Source organism: Mustelus asterias, unplaced genomic scaffold, assembly GCF_964213995.1.
Source record: "Mustelus asterias unplaced genomic scaffold, sMusAst1.hap1.1 HAP1_SCAFFOLD_3457, whole genome shotgun sequence".
NCBI classification, from domain to species: Eukaryota; Metazoa; Chordata; class Chondrichthyes; order Carcharhiniformes; family Triakidae; genus Mustelus; species Mustelus asterias.
The window spans coordinates 1-14,149 of record NW_027593402.1 but is presented as its reverse complement, the minus strand read 5'-3'; the positions used below and the strand labels follow the sequence as shown (position 1 = coordinate 14,149).

The window sequence follows — 14,149 nt, the reverse complement described above, 5'->3', positions numbered from 1 at the left end:
GGAGTCGGGACCGGAGTCGGGACCGGAGTCGGGACTGGAGTCGGGGCCGGAGTCGGAGTCGGGGCCGGAGTCGGGACTGGAGTCGGGGCCGGAGTCGGGACCGGAGCCGGAGTCGGGGCCGGAGTCGGGATTGGGACGTACTGGGCTGGGAGGGGTTTGATAACGCTGAATTCTGGGGGAGGTGCGAGACTGGAGACAGCGGGTTGGAGTTTCGGGCTCAGACGACCTCCACAGAGACAGGTGTCTGAGACAGAGGGGGGGCAGTTGGCCAGTCACGGTGAATTGCCCCCACTCCGTGGGGCGGGGGGGGGGGCGGGTTGCTCCAATTCCACGCCAGCCAGGACCCGATTGGAGAGGCACCTTCCCGCGTCCCAACCTCATTTCAGAAAAATGAAGGAATGGTGTTGGAGATTGCGACGTTCGCTTTACACAAAACGCCTCGTGGGGATTTATTCACCATTTGCCGGCGCAGTTCTCCGCGAGAATGGCAATCATCCGTTCCACCGACCCCAGGATGGCGCGGTGAATCATCACCGGTCTCGCCCCGTCGCTGCCGTCCTTGCTGTAAGACAAGCGAAGAGAGTCAGGACTTTATCTCCAAGCGCAGACACCAGGCCCCGGGGGGGGCCAGGGAAACCCAACCGGCGCCAATCTCGCGTGACCCAGCCAAAAAACACACAAAACCTCTGCCCGTTTCTCCAACACAAAACTCGCCAGAGCGGTGAAAACCCAACGGGGAAGCGTCCTTCTTATTGTTTTTGAGGTGTCGTCTCTGGGATGGCAGGTCTGTCAGATGAGGAGAGACTAAGTGGGTTAGGATTACATTCACTGGACTAAGCGCGCAGGTACAGCAGGCAGTAAAGGCGGCAAGTCACCGGCACAGCAGTTGGCACTGCTGCCTCTCAGCGCCAGGGACCCGGGTTCGATTCCCAGCCTTGGGTCACTGTCTGTGTGGAGTCTGCACGTTCTCCCCCCGTGTCTGCGTAGGTTTCCTCCCACACTCCAAAATGTGCGGGTTAGGTGGATTGGCCGTGCTAAATTGCCCCTTAGTGTCCAAAGATGTGCAGGTTAGGGTGGATTGGCCGTGCTAAATTGCCCCTTAGTGTCCAAAGATGTGCAGGTTAGGGGGATTGGCCATGCTAAATTGCCCCCAGTGAGTGGGGATTTGGGGTTACGGGAATGGGGCCTGGTTGGGATTGTGGTCGGTGCAGACTCGGTGGACCGAATGGCCTCCTTTCTGCATTGTAGCGATTCTATGAGCATGTATATCTGCCTTCATAGCGAGAGGATTTGAGTATAGGGATAGGGATGTTTTGCTGCAATTGTACAGGGCGTTGGTGAGGCCACACCTGGAGTATTGTGTGCAGTTTTGGTCTCCTTATCTGAGGAAGGATGTCCTTGCTATAGAGGGAGCACAGCGAAGGTTTACCAGGCTGATTCCTGGGATGGCAGGTCTGTCATATGAGGAGAGACTAAGTCGGTTAGGATTATATTCACTGGAGTTTAGAAGAGTGAGAGGGGATCTCATAGAAACTTATAAAATTCTAACAGGACTGTGGCAGACAGATACGGACAGAGCTTGTTGTGGATCTTGTGTAAGGTTCGCTTTATTTGCGCAAAGACTTCCTTTTAAGATATTTCTGCCAATGCAATTACATTTAAATGCTAAGCTTTTAAAGTTAACCTGACACATTTTAAACTCAGCAGGCATGCTGGGATTGGCTGGAAAAATTGACTGCTCTGTTTGAAATTACAAATTCCACTTATTTCCAAGTGGGAGTAAATCCTGTCTCGAAGAATCCTCTCCAATAATTTCCCTACCACTGATGTAAGGCTCACCGGCCTGTAATTACCCGGATTATCCTTGTTCCCCTTCTTAAACAAAGGAACAACATTGGCTATTCTCCAATAGACCTCCCCTGTAGCCAGTGAGGATACAAAGATTTCTCTCAAGGCCCCAGCAATTTCCTCCCTTGCCTCTCTCAGTATTCTGGGGTATATATCATCAGGCCCTGGGGACTTGGGGCAATTTACCACGGCCAATCCACCCAACCTGCACATCTTTGGACACTAAGGGGCAATTTAGCATGGCCAATCCACCTAACCTGCAGATCTTTCGACTGTGGGAGGAAACCGGAGCACCCGGAGGAAACCCACACAGACACGGGGAGAATGTGCAGACTCCACACAGACAGTGACCCGAGCCGGGAATCGAACCCGGGTCCCAGGCGCTGTGAGGCAGCAGTGCTAACCACTGTGCCACCGTGCCGTCCCAAAAATAGAATCCTACAGTGCAGGAGGCCATTCGGCCCATTGGGTCTGCACCGACCACAATTCCACCCAGACCCTATTCCCATAACCCCAAGCATTTAGCCTAGCTAGTCACCTGACACTAAGAGGCAATTTAGCACGGCCAATCCCCCTAACCTACACATCTTTGGACACTAAGGGGCAATTTAGCATGGCCAATCCTCCTAACCTGCACATCTTTCAGACTGTGGGAGGAAACCGGAGCACCCGGAGGAAACCCACACAGACACAGGGAGAACGTGCAGACTCCGCACAGACAGTGACCCGAGCCGGGAATCGAACCCGGGTCCCTGGGGCTGTGAGGCAGCAGCGCTAACCACTGTGTCATCCATAGTCGGTCGCCATGAGGAGGAATATTTAAGAGAAGGGTCATCCCAGATTTTTGCCTCGTTGGTGCAGTTGGATCCCACTGCGGGACAGTCGCTGACACCCTGCCTCGGTAACTGGACAGGCGGCCATTTTGAATCCTGGACCATACTCACCCAACGTAGCTCAGCTTGAACCGGATTGGCAGCTGGAAGTCGAGCTGGATGGTTGCGCACTGATGATTGCGACCGAGCGCATCTTTAATCTGGATGTCGATCTGAAAGGACGGGCAACAGGGTCAAACACAAAGGTCAAGGAACTTTAAATAACATTTATTTAGGGAGGACGAATACATCGGGGCAGATGGGATTTGCAGACGGAGCAGCCAAGATATAAAGTTTAAAGTTCAAGTTTATTTATTCATGTCACAAGTAGGCTTACATTAACACTGCAATGAAGTTACTGTTAAAAGCCCCTAGCCGCCACACTCTGGCACCTGTTCGGGTCAATGCACCCTAACCAGCGCGTCTTTCAGACTGTGGGAGGAAACCGGAGCACCCGGAGGAAACCCACACAGACAGAGTTAGTAAGTTTGCAGATGACACCAAGATTGGTGGCGTAGTGGACAGTGAAGAAGGTTATCTAGGATTGCGACGGGATCTTGATCAATTGGGCCAGTGGGCTGACAAATGGCAGATGGAGTTTAATTTAGATAAATGTGTGGTGATGCATTTTGGTAGATTGAACCAGGGCAGGACTTACTCAGTTAATGGTAGGGAGAGTTACAGAACAAAGAGATCTCGGGGTACAGGTTCATAGCTCCTTGAAAGTGGAGTCACAGGTGGACAGAGTGGTGAAGAAGGCATTCGGCATGCTTGGTTTCATCGGTCAGAACATTGAATGCAGGAGTTGGGACGTCTTGTTGAAGTTGTACAAGACATTGGTCAGGCCACACTTGGAATACTGTGAACAGTTCAGGTCACCCTATTATAGAGAGGATATTATTAAACTAGAAAGAGTGCAGAAAAGATTTACGAGGATGATACCAGGACTTGATGGTTTGAGTTATAAGGAGAGGCTGAATAGACTGGGACTTTTTTCTCTGGAGCGTAGGAGGCTGAGGGGTGATCTTATAGAGGTCTATAAAATAATGAGAGGCACAGATCAGCTAGATAGTCAATATCTTTTCCCCAAAGGGAGGGGAGTCTAAAACTAGAGGGCATAGGTTTAAGGTGAGAGGGGAGAGATACAAAAGGGTCCAGAGGGACAATTTTTCCACACAGAGGGTGGTGAGTGTCTGGAACAAGCTGCCAGAGGCAGTAGTAGAGACGGGTACAATTTTGCCTTTTAAAAAGCATTTAGACAGTTACATGGGTACGATGGGTATAGAGGGATATGGGCCAAACGTGGGCAATTGGGACTAGCTTAGGGGTTTTAAAAAAAAGGGCAGCATGGACAAGTTGGGCTGAAGGGCCTGTTTCCATGCTGTAAACCTCTATGACTCTGTGACTAATGAAGTTACTGTGAAAATCCCCTAGTCGCCACACTCCGGCACCTGTTCGGGTACACTGAGGGAGAATTTAGCACAGCCAATGCACCCTAACCAGCACGACTTTCGGACTGTGGGAGGAAACCGGAGCACCCGGAGGAAACCCACGCAGACACGGGGAGAACGTGCAGACTCCACACAGACAGTGACCCAAGCCGGGAATCGAACCCAGGTCCGTGGTGCTGTGAGGCAGCAGTGCTAACCCACTGTGCGGCCCACAATAAGGGGGCTTTTAGGACTGAGGTGAGGAGAAATTTCTTCACCCAGAGGGTGGTGAATGTGTGGAATTCACTCCCACAGAAAGTAGTTCAGGCCGAAACGTTGTGTGATTTCAAGAAGAAATTAGATAGAGCTCTTGGGACGAAAGGGATCAAGGGATAGAATCACTGAATCCCTACAGTGCAGAAGGAGGCCATTCGGCCCATCGAGTTTGTACTGCTGTGAGGCAGCAGTGCTAACCCACTGTGCCGTCCCATGATTGAATGGCATGACATGATTGAGGGGTTGAATGGCCTCTTCCCCTTCCTGCAGTCCGGGTCGAGGCAGGAAAATGACTTGGAACTAGATCGGCATTCAGGGTCAAGATCCCGGAACTCCCTCCCTAACAGCGCCGTGGGTGTACCTACACCACACGGGGACTGCAGCGGTTCCAAGATGGCGGCTCACCCAGCACCTGCTGAAGGGGCAATTAGGGAAAGTGTGAGGTAATGCGCTTGGGGAGGGCAAACAAAGAAAGGGAATTCTCAATAAACGGGAAGGTGTTGAGAGGGACGGAGGAAGTGATGAAGCGGGAATGGCGATGGCCCAGTGGCGTTATCACTAGACTATTAATCCAGAAACTCAGCTAATGTTCTGGGGGACCCGGGTTCGAATCCCGCCACGGCAGATGGTGGAATTTGAATTCACTAAAAAATATCTGGAATTAAGAATCTACTGATGACCCATTGTCGGAAAAACCCATCTGGTTCCCTTCAGGGAAGGAAATCTGCCGTCCTTACCCCGGTCTGGCCTACATGTGACTCCAGAGCCACAGCAATGTGGTTGACTCCCAACTGCCCTCCAAGGGCAACTAGGGATGGGCAATAAATGCTGGACCAGCCAGCGACACCCATGTCCCACTAATTAATAGAAAAGTGAGGGGTTTTTGGAGTGTATGCGCCCAGGTCCTTGAAGGTGGCAGGACAGGTGGTCAAGAAGGCATATGGAATGTTTTTCTTATTCAAAGAATCCCTACAGTGCAGAAGGAGGCCATTTGGCCCATCGAGTCTGCCCCGACCACAATCCCACCCAGGCCCTATCCCCGTAACCCCATGCATTTACCCTCCAAATCCCCCTGACACTAAGGGGCAATTTAGCAAGGCCAATCCATCTAACCTGCACATCTTTGGACAGCGGGAGGAAACTGGAGCACCTGGAGGAAACCCACGCAGACACGGGGAGAACGTGCAGACTCCGCACACACAGTGACCCGAGCCGGGAATCGAGGCAGCAGCGCTAACCCACTGTTCGGCCTATTATTGGGTGAGGAGGTATTGATTACAAGAGCAGGGATGTGATGATGGAACTGTATAAAACGCTGGTGAGCCACAGCTGGAGTTGTGTGTACATAGTTCCAGTCACCATATTACTCCCCCCGCCCCTTTTACCCTGTTGGATTAAGCCTGTTTTGGGGGGGCCTCATTGCCCCCTGCACTGACCTTGGGACCGTAGAACGCTCCATCTCCCAGGTTCAGCTCCCAAGGCTGGTTGAATTCCTCCAGGCTGTTTTGCAGTTGCTACAACGAGAGAGAAAGGAGAGAGAGAGAGGGAAAGAGACCATAAGACATAGGAGCAGAATGAGGCCACTCGGCCCATCGAGTCTGCTCCCCCATTCAATCATGGCTGATATTTTTCTCATCTCCATTCTCCTGCCTTTTCCCCATAACCCCTGATCCCCTTATTAATCAAGAACCTATCTATCTCTGTCTTAAAGACACTCAATGAACCGGCCTCCACAGCCTTCTGCGGCAAAGAGTTCCACAGATTCACCACTCTCTGGCTGAAGAAATTCCTCCTCATCTCTGTTTTAAAGGATCGTCCCTTTAGCCTGAGGTTGTGCCCTCTGGTTTTAGTTTTTCCCACTAGTGGAAACATCCTCTCCACGTCCACTCTATCCAGGCCTCGCCGTATCCTGTAAGTTTCAATAAGATCCCCCTCCTCATCCTTCTAAACTCCATCGAGTACAGACCCAGAGTCCTCAACCCGTTCCTCATACGACAAGCTCTTCATTCCAGGGATCATTCTTGTGAACCTCCTCTGGACTCTTTCCAAGGTCAGCACATCCTTGAAGAAATTCCTCCTCATCTCGGTTCTGAAGGGTTGTCCCCTCACTCTGAGGCTGTGATCCTTGGATCCTCGTCTCTTCCACTAACGGAAACATCCCGATACACGTGACAATAATAAATCTAATCACAAAACATGACTGATGGAAAATGCTTCATCAACAGCGATGAAGTAGAAATGGTCGAGAGCTTCAGGTTTTTAAGTGTCCAGATCACCAACAACCTGTCCTGGTCCCCCCCACGCCGACACTATAGTTAAGAAAGCCCCATCAACGCCTCTACTTTCTCAGAAGACTAAGGAAATTTGGCATGTCAGCTACGACTCTCACCAACTTTTACAGATGCCCCATAGAAAGCATTCTTTCTGGTTGTATCACAGCTCGGTCTGGGGCTCCTGCTCTGCCCAAGACCGCAAGGAACTACAAAAGATCGTGAACGTAGCCCAATCCATTACACAAACCCAGCCTCCCATCCATTGACTCTGTCTACACTTCCCGCTGCCTCGGGAAAAGCAACCAGCATAATCAAGGACCCCACGCACCCCGGACATTCTCAGCGGGTTAGGTTGATTGGCCATGCTGAAATTGCCCCTTAGTGTCCTGGGATGTGTAGATTAGAGGGATTAGCGGGTAAAATATGTAGGGATATAGGGGTAGGGCCTGGGTGGGATTGTGGTCGGTGCAGACTCGATGGGCCGAATGGCCTCTTTCTGTACTGTAGGGTTTCTATGATTTCTATGAAATTTGGCATGTTCACTACGACTCTCACCAGCTTCTCCAGATGCCCCATAGAAAGCATTCTTTCTGGTTGTATCACAGCTTGGTCTGGGCTCCTGCTCTGCCCAAGACCGCAAGGAGCTACAAAGGATCGTGAATGTAGCCCAATCCATCACGCAAACCAGCCTCCCATCCATTGACTCTGTCTATACTTCCCGCTGCCTCGGCAAAGCAGCCAGCATAATCAAGGACCCCACGCACCCCGGACATTCTCTCTTCCACCTTCTTCCGTCGGGAAAAAGATACAAAAGTCTGAGGTCACGTACCAACCGACTCAAGAACAGCTTCTTCCCTGCTGCCGTCAGACTTTTGAATGGACCTACCTCGCATTAAGTTAATCTTTCTCTACACCCTAGCTGTGACTGTAACACTACATTCTGCACCCTCTCCTTTCCTTCTCTATGAACGGTATGCTTTGTCTGTATAGTGCGCAAGAAACAATACTTTTCACTGTATCCCAGTACACGTGACAATAATAAATCAAATTAAAAGCTCTTTCTCGACAACCTAGCTATGACTGTAACACTACATTCTGCACTCTCTCCTTTCCTTCTCTATGAATGGTATGCTTTGTCGGTATAGTGCGCAAGAAACAATACTTTTCACTGAAACTAAGAGAGAAGATGCTGGAAAGTCTCAGCAGGTCTGGCAGCATCTGTGAGGAGGGAAAAGAGCTGACGTTTCGAGACCGGATGACCCTTTGTCAATGGAACTGTCAACAACTTGGAATGGTTAAAAACGAGAGAGATGTTGGTACTTTGGACATGGAGGGAGCGCACAGCTCTCACACTCAATGTTGTGAGTAATCACACGCCCTCACTTCCCTCGCCCTGGCTTTTACCCGTGAATCCCTTCAGTCAGACCGGTGTGGAAATAAAACTCCGCGGAGGGATATCAGTAGAATGTGGTCAACCCCGAGGGGGTCAACGGTCAACACAGTGCCACACGGGGCCGCACTCGGAACCCAGGTGTGCCACCATGTAGACCATGTGACACAACCCAATTCTAGCAGAGCGTTTGACTGGTGTTCAGATGCAACACTTGCCCAGCGAGGCATCGCAAAGCAGCGGGTTGGGGAAAGGACATGAATGCTCCCTGTTTCGGGAAAGAGCTTTCTCTGGATGGCACTCACAGGCTGGAATCATCGAATCCCCACAGTGCAGGAGCAGGCCATTCGGCCTATTGGGTCGGCACCAACTCGGGCCCAAACCGCACCCACCCCCCATCCCTGTAACCCCACGTATTTAGCCCACTAATCCACCTAACCTGCCCATCTTTGGACCCTAAGAGACAATTTAGCATGGCCAATCCACCTAACCTGCCCATCTTTGGACCCTAAGGGGCAATTTAGCACGGCCAATCCACCTAACCTGCCCATCTTTGGACCCTAAGGGGCAATTTAGCACGGCCAATCCACCTAACCTGCACATCTTTGGACACTAAGGGGCAATTTAGCATGGCCAATCCACCTAACCTGCACATCTTTGGACACTAAGGGGCAATTTAGCATGGCCAATCCACCTAACCTGCACATCTTTGGACACTAAGGGGCAATTTAGCACGGCCAATCCACCTAACCTGCACATCTTTGGACACTAAGGGGCAATTTAGCACGGCCAATCCAGCTAAACTACACATCTTTGGACACTAAGGGACAATTTAGCATGGCCAATCCACCTAACCTACACATCTTTGGACACTAAGGGACAATTTAGCATGGCCAATCCCCCTAACCTGCACATCTTTGGACACTAAGGGGCAATTTAGCATGGCCAATCCACCTAACCTGCACATCTTTGGACACTAAGGGACAATTTAGCGTGGCCAATCCACCTAACCTGCACATCTTTGGACACTAAGGGACAATTTAGCGTGGCCAATCCACCTAACCTACACATCTTTGGTCCGTGGGAGGAAACCAGAGCACCCGGAGGAAACCCACGCAGACACGGGGAGAACGTGCAGACTCCACACAGACAGTGACCCAAGGCCGGGAATCGAACCCGGGTCCCTGGCGCTGTGAGGCAGCAGTGCTAACCCACTGTGCCACCATGCCGTGCAGCATTTCGGAACGCCCTGAGGCAGTGAAAAGTGTAAGAGAACCTTTCCTGTTACTAACAAGATGGGGAGTGTCCACCGCGACGCTGGCCTCTCGTGTCGAGACGCTGACGGGACCCCGGTGGGTACACACAGACTGACACTCGACTCACACCCCCCCCATCCTTTCCTCTACCTTTTCCGCCAGGTCCCAGACTTCCACGTCCCCCAGGAAGTTCTCCGGTCGGGTGGAGAGGAAGAGCCGGAAGCTGAATCCAAAGACCTGGTACACAGCCTGAAGGAAGTCAAGGCAGCCTTTAATCTCGTCCTGGATCTGGGGCGGAGAGGGGAAGAACAAGGAAAGTAGTTACAATGTCGTGCAGGTACAGCAGGGGAGGCAGCGAACTGCCCTACATCACCGAGCAGCCTCACCCTGTCTGCTGGACCGCACAGTGCGACACGGTAGCACAGTGAGTCAGCACTGCTGCCTCACAGCGCCAGGGACCCGGGTTCGATTCCCGGTTTGGGTCACTGTCTGTGTGGAGTTTGCACGTTCTCCCCGTGTCTGCGTGGGTTTCCTCCGGGTGCTCCGGCTTCCTCCCACAGTCTGACAGACGTGCTGATTAGGGTGCATCGACCGTGCTAAATTCTCCCTCAGTGTAACCCGAACAGGCCCTGGAGTGTGGCGACTGGGGGATTTTCACAGTAACTTCATTGCGGTGTTAATGGAAGCCTTACTTGTGACTAATAAATAAACTTTACTTTTTACAATACAGTACAGTGGACCATGAATGTTAGCATTCATGTCGAGAGGGCTAGAATACAAGAGCAGGGATGGACTTCTGAGGCTGTATAAGGCTCTGGTCAGACCCCATTTGGAGTATTGTGAGCAGTTTTGGGCCCCGTATCTAAGGAAGGATGTGCCGGCCTTGGAAAGGGTCCAGAGGAGGTTCACAAGAATGATCCCTGGAATGAAGAGCTTGTCGTATGAGGAACGGGTTGAGGACTCTGGGTCTGTACTGGTTGGAGTTTAGAAGGATGAGGGGGGGATCTTATTGAAACTTACAGGATACTGCGAGGCCTGGATAGAGTGGACGTGGAGAGGATGTTTCCACTGGTAGAAAAAACTAGAACCAGAGGGCACAACCTCAGGCTAAAGGGACGATCCTTTAAAACAGAGATGAGGAGGAATTTCTTCAGCCAGAGAGTGGTGAATCTGTGGAACTCTTTGCCGCAGAAGGCTGTGGAGGCCGGGTCATTGAGTGTCTTTAAGACAGAGATAGATAGGTTCTTGATTAATAAGGGGATCAGGGGTTATGGGGAAAAGGCAGGAGAATGGGGATGAGAAAGATATCAGCCATGATTGAATGGTGGAGCAGACTCGATGGGCCGAGTGGCTTCATTCTGCTCCTACGTCTTATGGTCCATTCAGCCCATCCTGGGGTAGAAGGTGTCAATGTCTCGGGGATATCAATGTTCATTTTGCCAGGTCTAGAATTCAAAAACAGGGAGGCTCTGGTCACACCACAAGCTTTTGAAGTTTATTTATTAGTGTCACAAGTCGGCTTACATTAACACTGCAATGAAGTTCCTGTGAAAATCCCCTCGTCGCCACACTCCGGTGCCTGTTCGGGTACACTGAGGGAGAATTTAGCACGGTCGACGCACCCTAACCAGCACGTCTTTCGGACTGTGGGAGGAAACCCACGCAGACACGGGGAGGACGTGCAGACTCCAGACAGACAGTGACCCAAGCTGGGAATGGAACCCAGGTCCCTGGCGCTGTGAGGCAGCAGTGCTAACCCACTGTGCATTCAGAGCTCTGATGATGGAGTGTTGGCTCTCTTCTCTCCCCACAGATGCCGTCAGACCTGCTGAGATTTTCCAGCGTTTTTCTGTTTTTGTTTCAGATTCCAGTATCTGCAGCATTTTGCATTTATCGGAGTAGAGCGGACTTGGGGAAGATGCCTCCATTCGTCGGAGAGACAGGGATCCAAAGGTACAGAGATCTTACTCTCTCCGACGAGTGGAAACATCCTCTCCACGCCCACTCTATCCAGGCCTCGCAGTATCCTGTAAGTTTCAATAAGATCCCCCCTCATCCTTCTAAACTCTATCGAGTACAGACCCAGAGTCCTCAACCCGTTCCTCATACGACAAGCTCTTCATTCCAGGGATCGTTCTTGTGAATCTCCTCTGGACCCTTTCCAAGGCCAGCACATCCTTCCTTAGATACGGGGCCCAAAACTTCTCACAATACACCAGGTTAAAATCCAACAGGTTTAGTCGGAATCACGAGCTTTCGGAACGCTGCTCCGTCCTCAGGTGAGTGGGAGTGATGAAGGAGCAGCGCTCCGAAAGCTCGTGATTCCAAATAAACCTGTTGGACTTTAACCTGGTGGTGTGAGACTTCTTACTGTGCCTGCCCCAATCCAACGCCGGCGTCTCCACATCACGATATTCCAAATGGGGTCTGACCAGAGGCTTATAAACAGACTCAAGAACAGCTTCTTCCCTGCTGCTGCCGTCACACTTTTGAATGGACCTACCTCGCATTAAGTTGATCTTTCTGTACACCCTAGCTATGACTGTAACACTGCATTCTGCACCCTCTCCTTTCCTTCTCCCCTATGTACTCTATGAACGGTATGCTTTGTCTATATAGTGCGTAAAAAACAATACTTTTCACTGTACCCCAATACCTGTGACAATAATAAATCGAATCAAATTGTCGCTTAGTGTCCAAAGATGTGCAGGTTAGGTGGATTATCTCGCATTAAGCTGATCTTTCTCTACACCCTAGCTGTGACTGTAACACTACATTCTGCACTCTCTCCTTTCCTTCTCTATGAACAGTATGCTTTGTCTGTACAGCGCGCAAGAAACAATACTTTTCACTGTATCCCAATACACATGACAATAATGAATCAGGTTAGGATTGCATAACTGAGCTCAGGGCGGTCGGGGAGGGGGTGCGGAGGGGGGGGAGGGGGTGCGGAGGGGGGCCAGGCGCTGCCCACCTGCTCCAGCGTGCAGAAGATGTGCGCATCGTCCTGCTGGAATCGGCGCACGCGGACCAGGCCCGACAGCCCACCCGAAAACTCGTTCCTGTGCAGCACGCCAAAGTCGGCCAGTCGCAGCGGGAGCTCACGCCAGGATCGAGGGCGGTGGGCATACATCAGACTGAGGGGGACACGGGGGAGAGAGAGAGACATCGTTAACATCGGATACAACACACACTCGCACAGAGAGAGGGGAGGGGGAGAGGGGGGGGGGGGGGGGGGAGGAGAGGGGGGAGGGGGGGAGAGAGGGGGGAAGAGAGAGAGGGGGGCGAGAGAGAGGGGGGGAGGGGGAGAGAGAGGGGGGAGGGGGAGAGAGAGGGGGGGGAGTGGGGGGCTGGAGGGGGGGAGAGGGGGGGTGGAGGGGGGGAAAGAGGGGGGGAGAGAGGGGGGGGAGAGAGAGGGGGAGAGGGGGGGGAGAGAGGGGGGGGGAGAGAGGGGGGAGGAGAGAGGGGGGGGGAGAGAGAGGGGGGGAGAGGGGGGGGGAGAGGGGGGGGAGAGGGGGGGTGGAGGGGGAGAGAGAGGGTGGAGGGGGAGAGAGAGAGGGGGAGGGAGAGAGAGAGGGTGGAGGGGGAGAGAGAGAGGGTGGAGGGGGAGAGAGAGAGGGTGGAGGGGGAGAGAGAGAGGGTGGGAGGGGGAGAGAGAGAGGGTGGAGGGGGAGAGAGAGAGGGTGGAGGGGGAGAGAGAGGGTGGAGGGGGAGAGAGAGAGGGTGGAGGGGGAGAGAGAGAGGGTGGAGGGGGAGAGAGAGAGGGTGGAGGGGGAGAGAGAGAGGGTGGAGGGGGAGAGAGAGAGGGTGGAGGGGGAGAGAGAGAGGGTGGAGGGGGAGAGAGAGAGGGTGGAGGGGAGAGAGAGAGGGTGGAGGGGGAGAGAGAGAGGGTGGAGGGGGGAGAGAGAGGGTGGAGGGGGAGGAGAGAGGGTGGAGGGGGAGAGAGAGAGGGTGGAGGGGAGAGAGAGAGGGTGGAGGGGAGAGAGAGAGGGTGGAGGGGGAGAGAGAGAGGGTGGAGGGGGAGAGAGAGGGTGGAGGGGGGGAGAGAGAGGGTGGAGGGGGAGAGAGAGGGTGGAGGGGGAGAGAGAGGGGTGGAGGGGGAGAAGAGAGAGGGTGGAGGGAGAGAGAGAGAGGGTGGAGGGGGAGAGAGAGGGTGGTGGGGGGAGAGAGAGGGTGGAGGGGGGAGAGAGAGGGGTGGAGGGGGGGAGAGAGAGGGTGGAGGGGGGGAGAGAGAGGGTGGAGGGGGGGAGAGAGAGGGTGGAGGGGGGGAGAGAGAGGGTGGAGGGGGGGAGAGAGAGGGGAGGGGGGAGAGAGAGGGTGGAGGGGGGGAGAGAGAGGGTGGAGGGGGGGAGAGAGAGGGTGGAGGGGGGAGAGAGAGGGTGGAGGGGGAGAGAGAGGGTGGAGGGGGGGAGAGAGAGGGTGGAGGGGGGGAGAGAGAGGGTGGAGGGGGGGAGAGAGAGGGTGGGAGGGGGAGAGAGAGGGTGGAGTGGGGGGAGAGAGAGGGTGGAGGGGGGGGAGAGAGAGGGTGGAGGGGGGGGAGAGAGGGTGGAGGGGAGGGGGGAGAGAGAGGGTGGAGGGGGGGAGAGAGAGGGTGGAGGGGGGAGAGAGGGTGGAGGGGGGAGAGAGAGGGTGGAGGGGGGGAGAGAGAGGGTGGAGGGGGGGGAGAGAGAGGGTGGAGGGGGGGGAGAGAGAGAGGGTGGAGGGGGGGAGAGAGAGGGTGGAGGGGGGAGAGAGAGGGGAGGGAGGGGGGGGGGAGAGAGAGGGTGGAGGGGGGGAGAGAGAGGGTGGAGGGGTGGGAGGAGAG

The 14,149-nt window shown here is 53.6% G+C and overlaps 1 protein-coding gene across 1 annotated transcript; it reads right to left on the bottom strand.

The window, feature by feature from the left end:
• Positions 1 to 453: 453 nt before the first annotated feature.
• Positions 454 to 12,482, bottom strand: LOC144490580 (threonine--tRNA ligase 1, cytoplasmic-like; the record flags this gene model as incomplete). Its single annotated transcript, XM_078208293.1, has 5 exons — positions 454 to 562; positions 2,793 to 2,893; positions 5,863 to 5,940; positions 9,496 to 9,633; positions 12,320 to 12,482. Coding segments are annotated over 5 exons (589 nt in total), but the record flags the coding sequence as incomplete, so codon positions are not given.
• Positions 12,483 to 14,149: the final 1,667 nt, after the last annotated feature.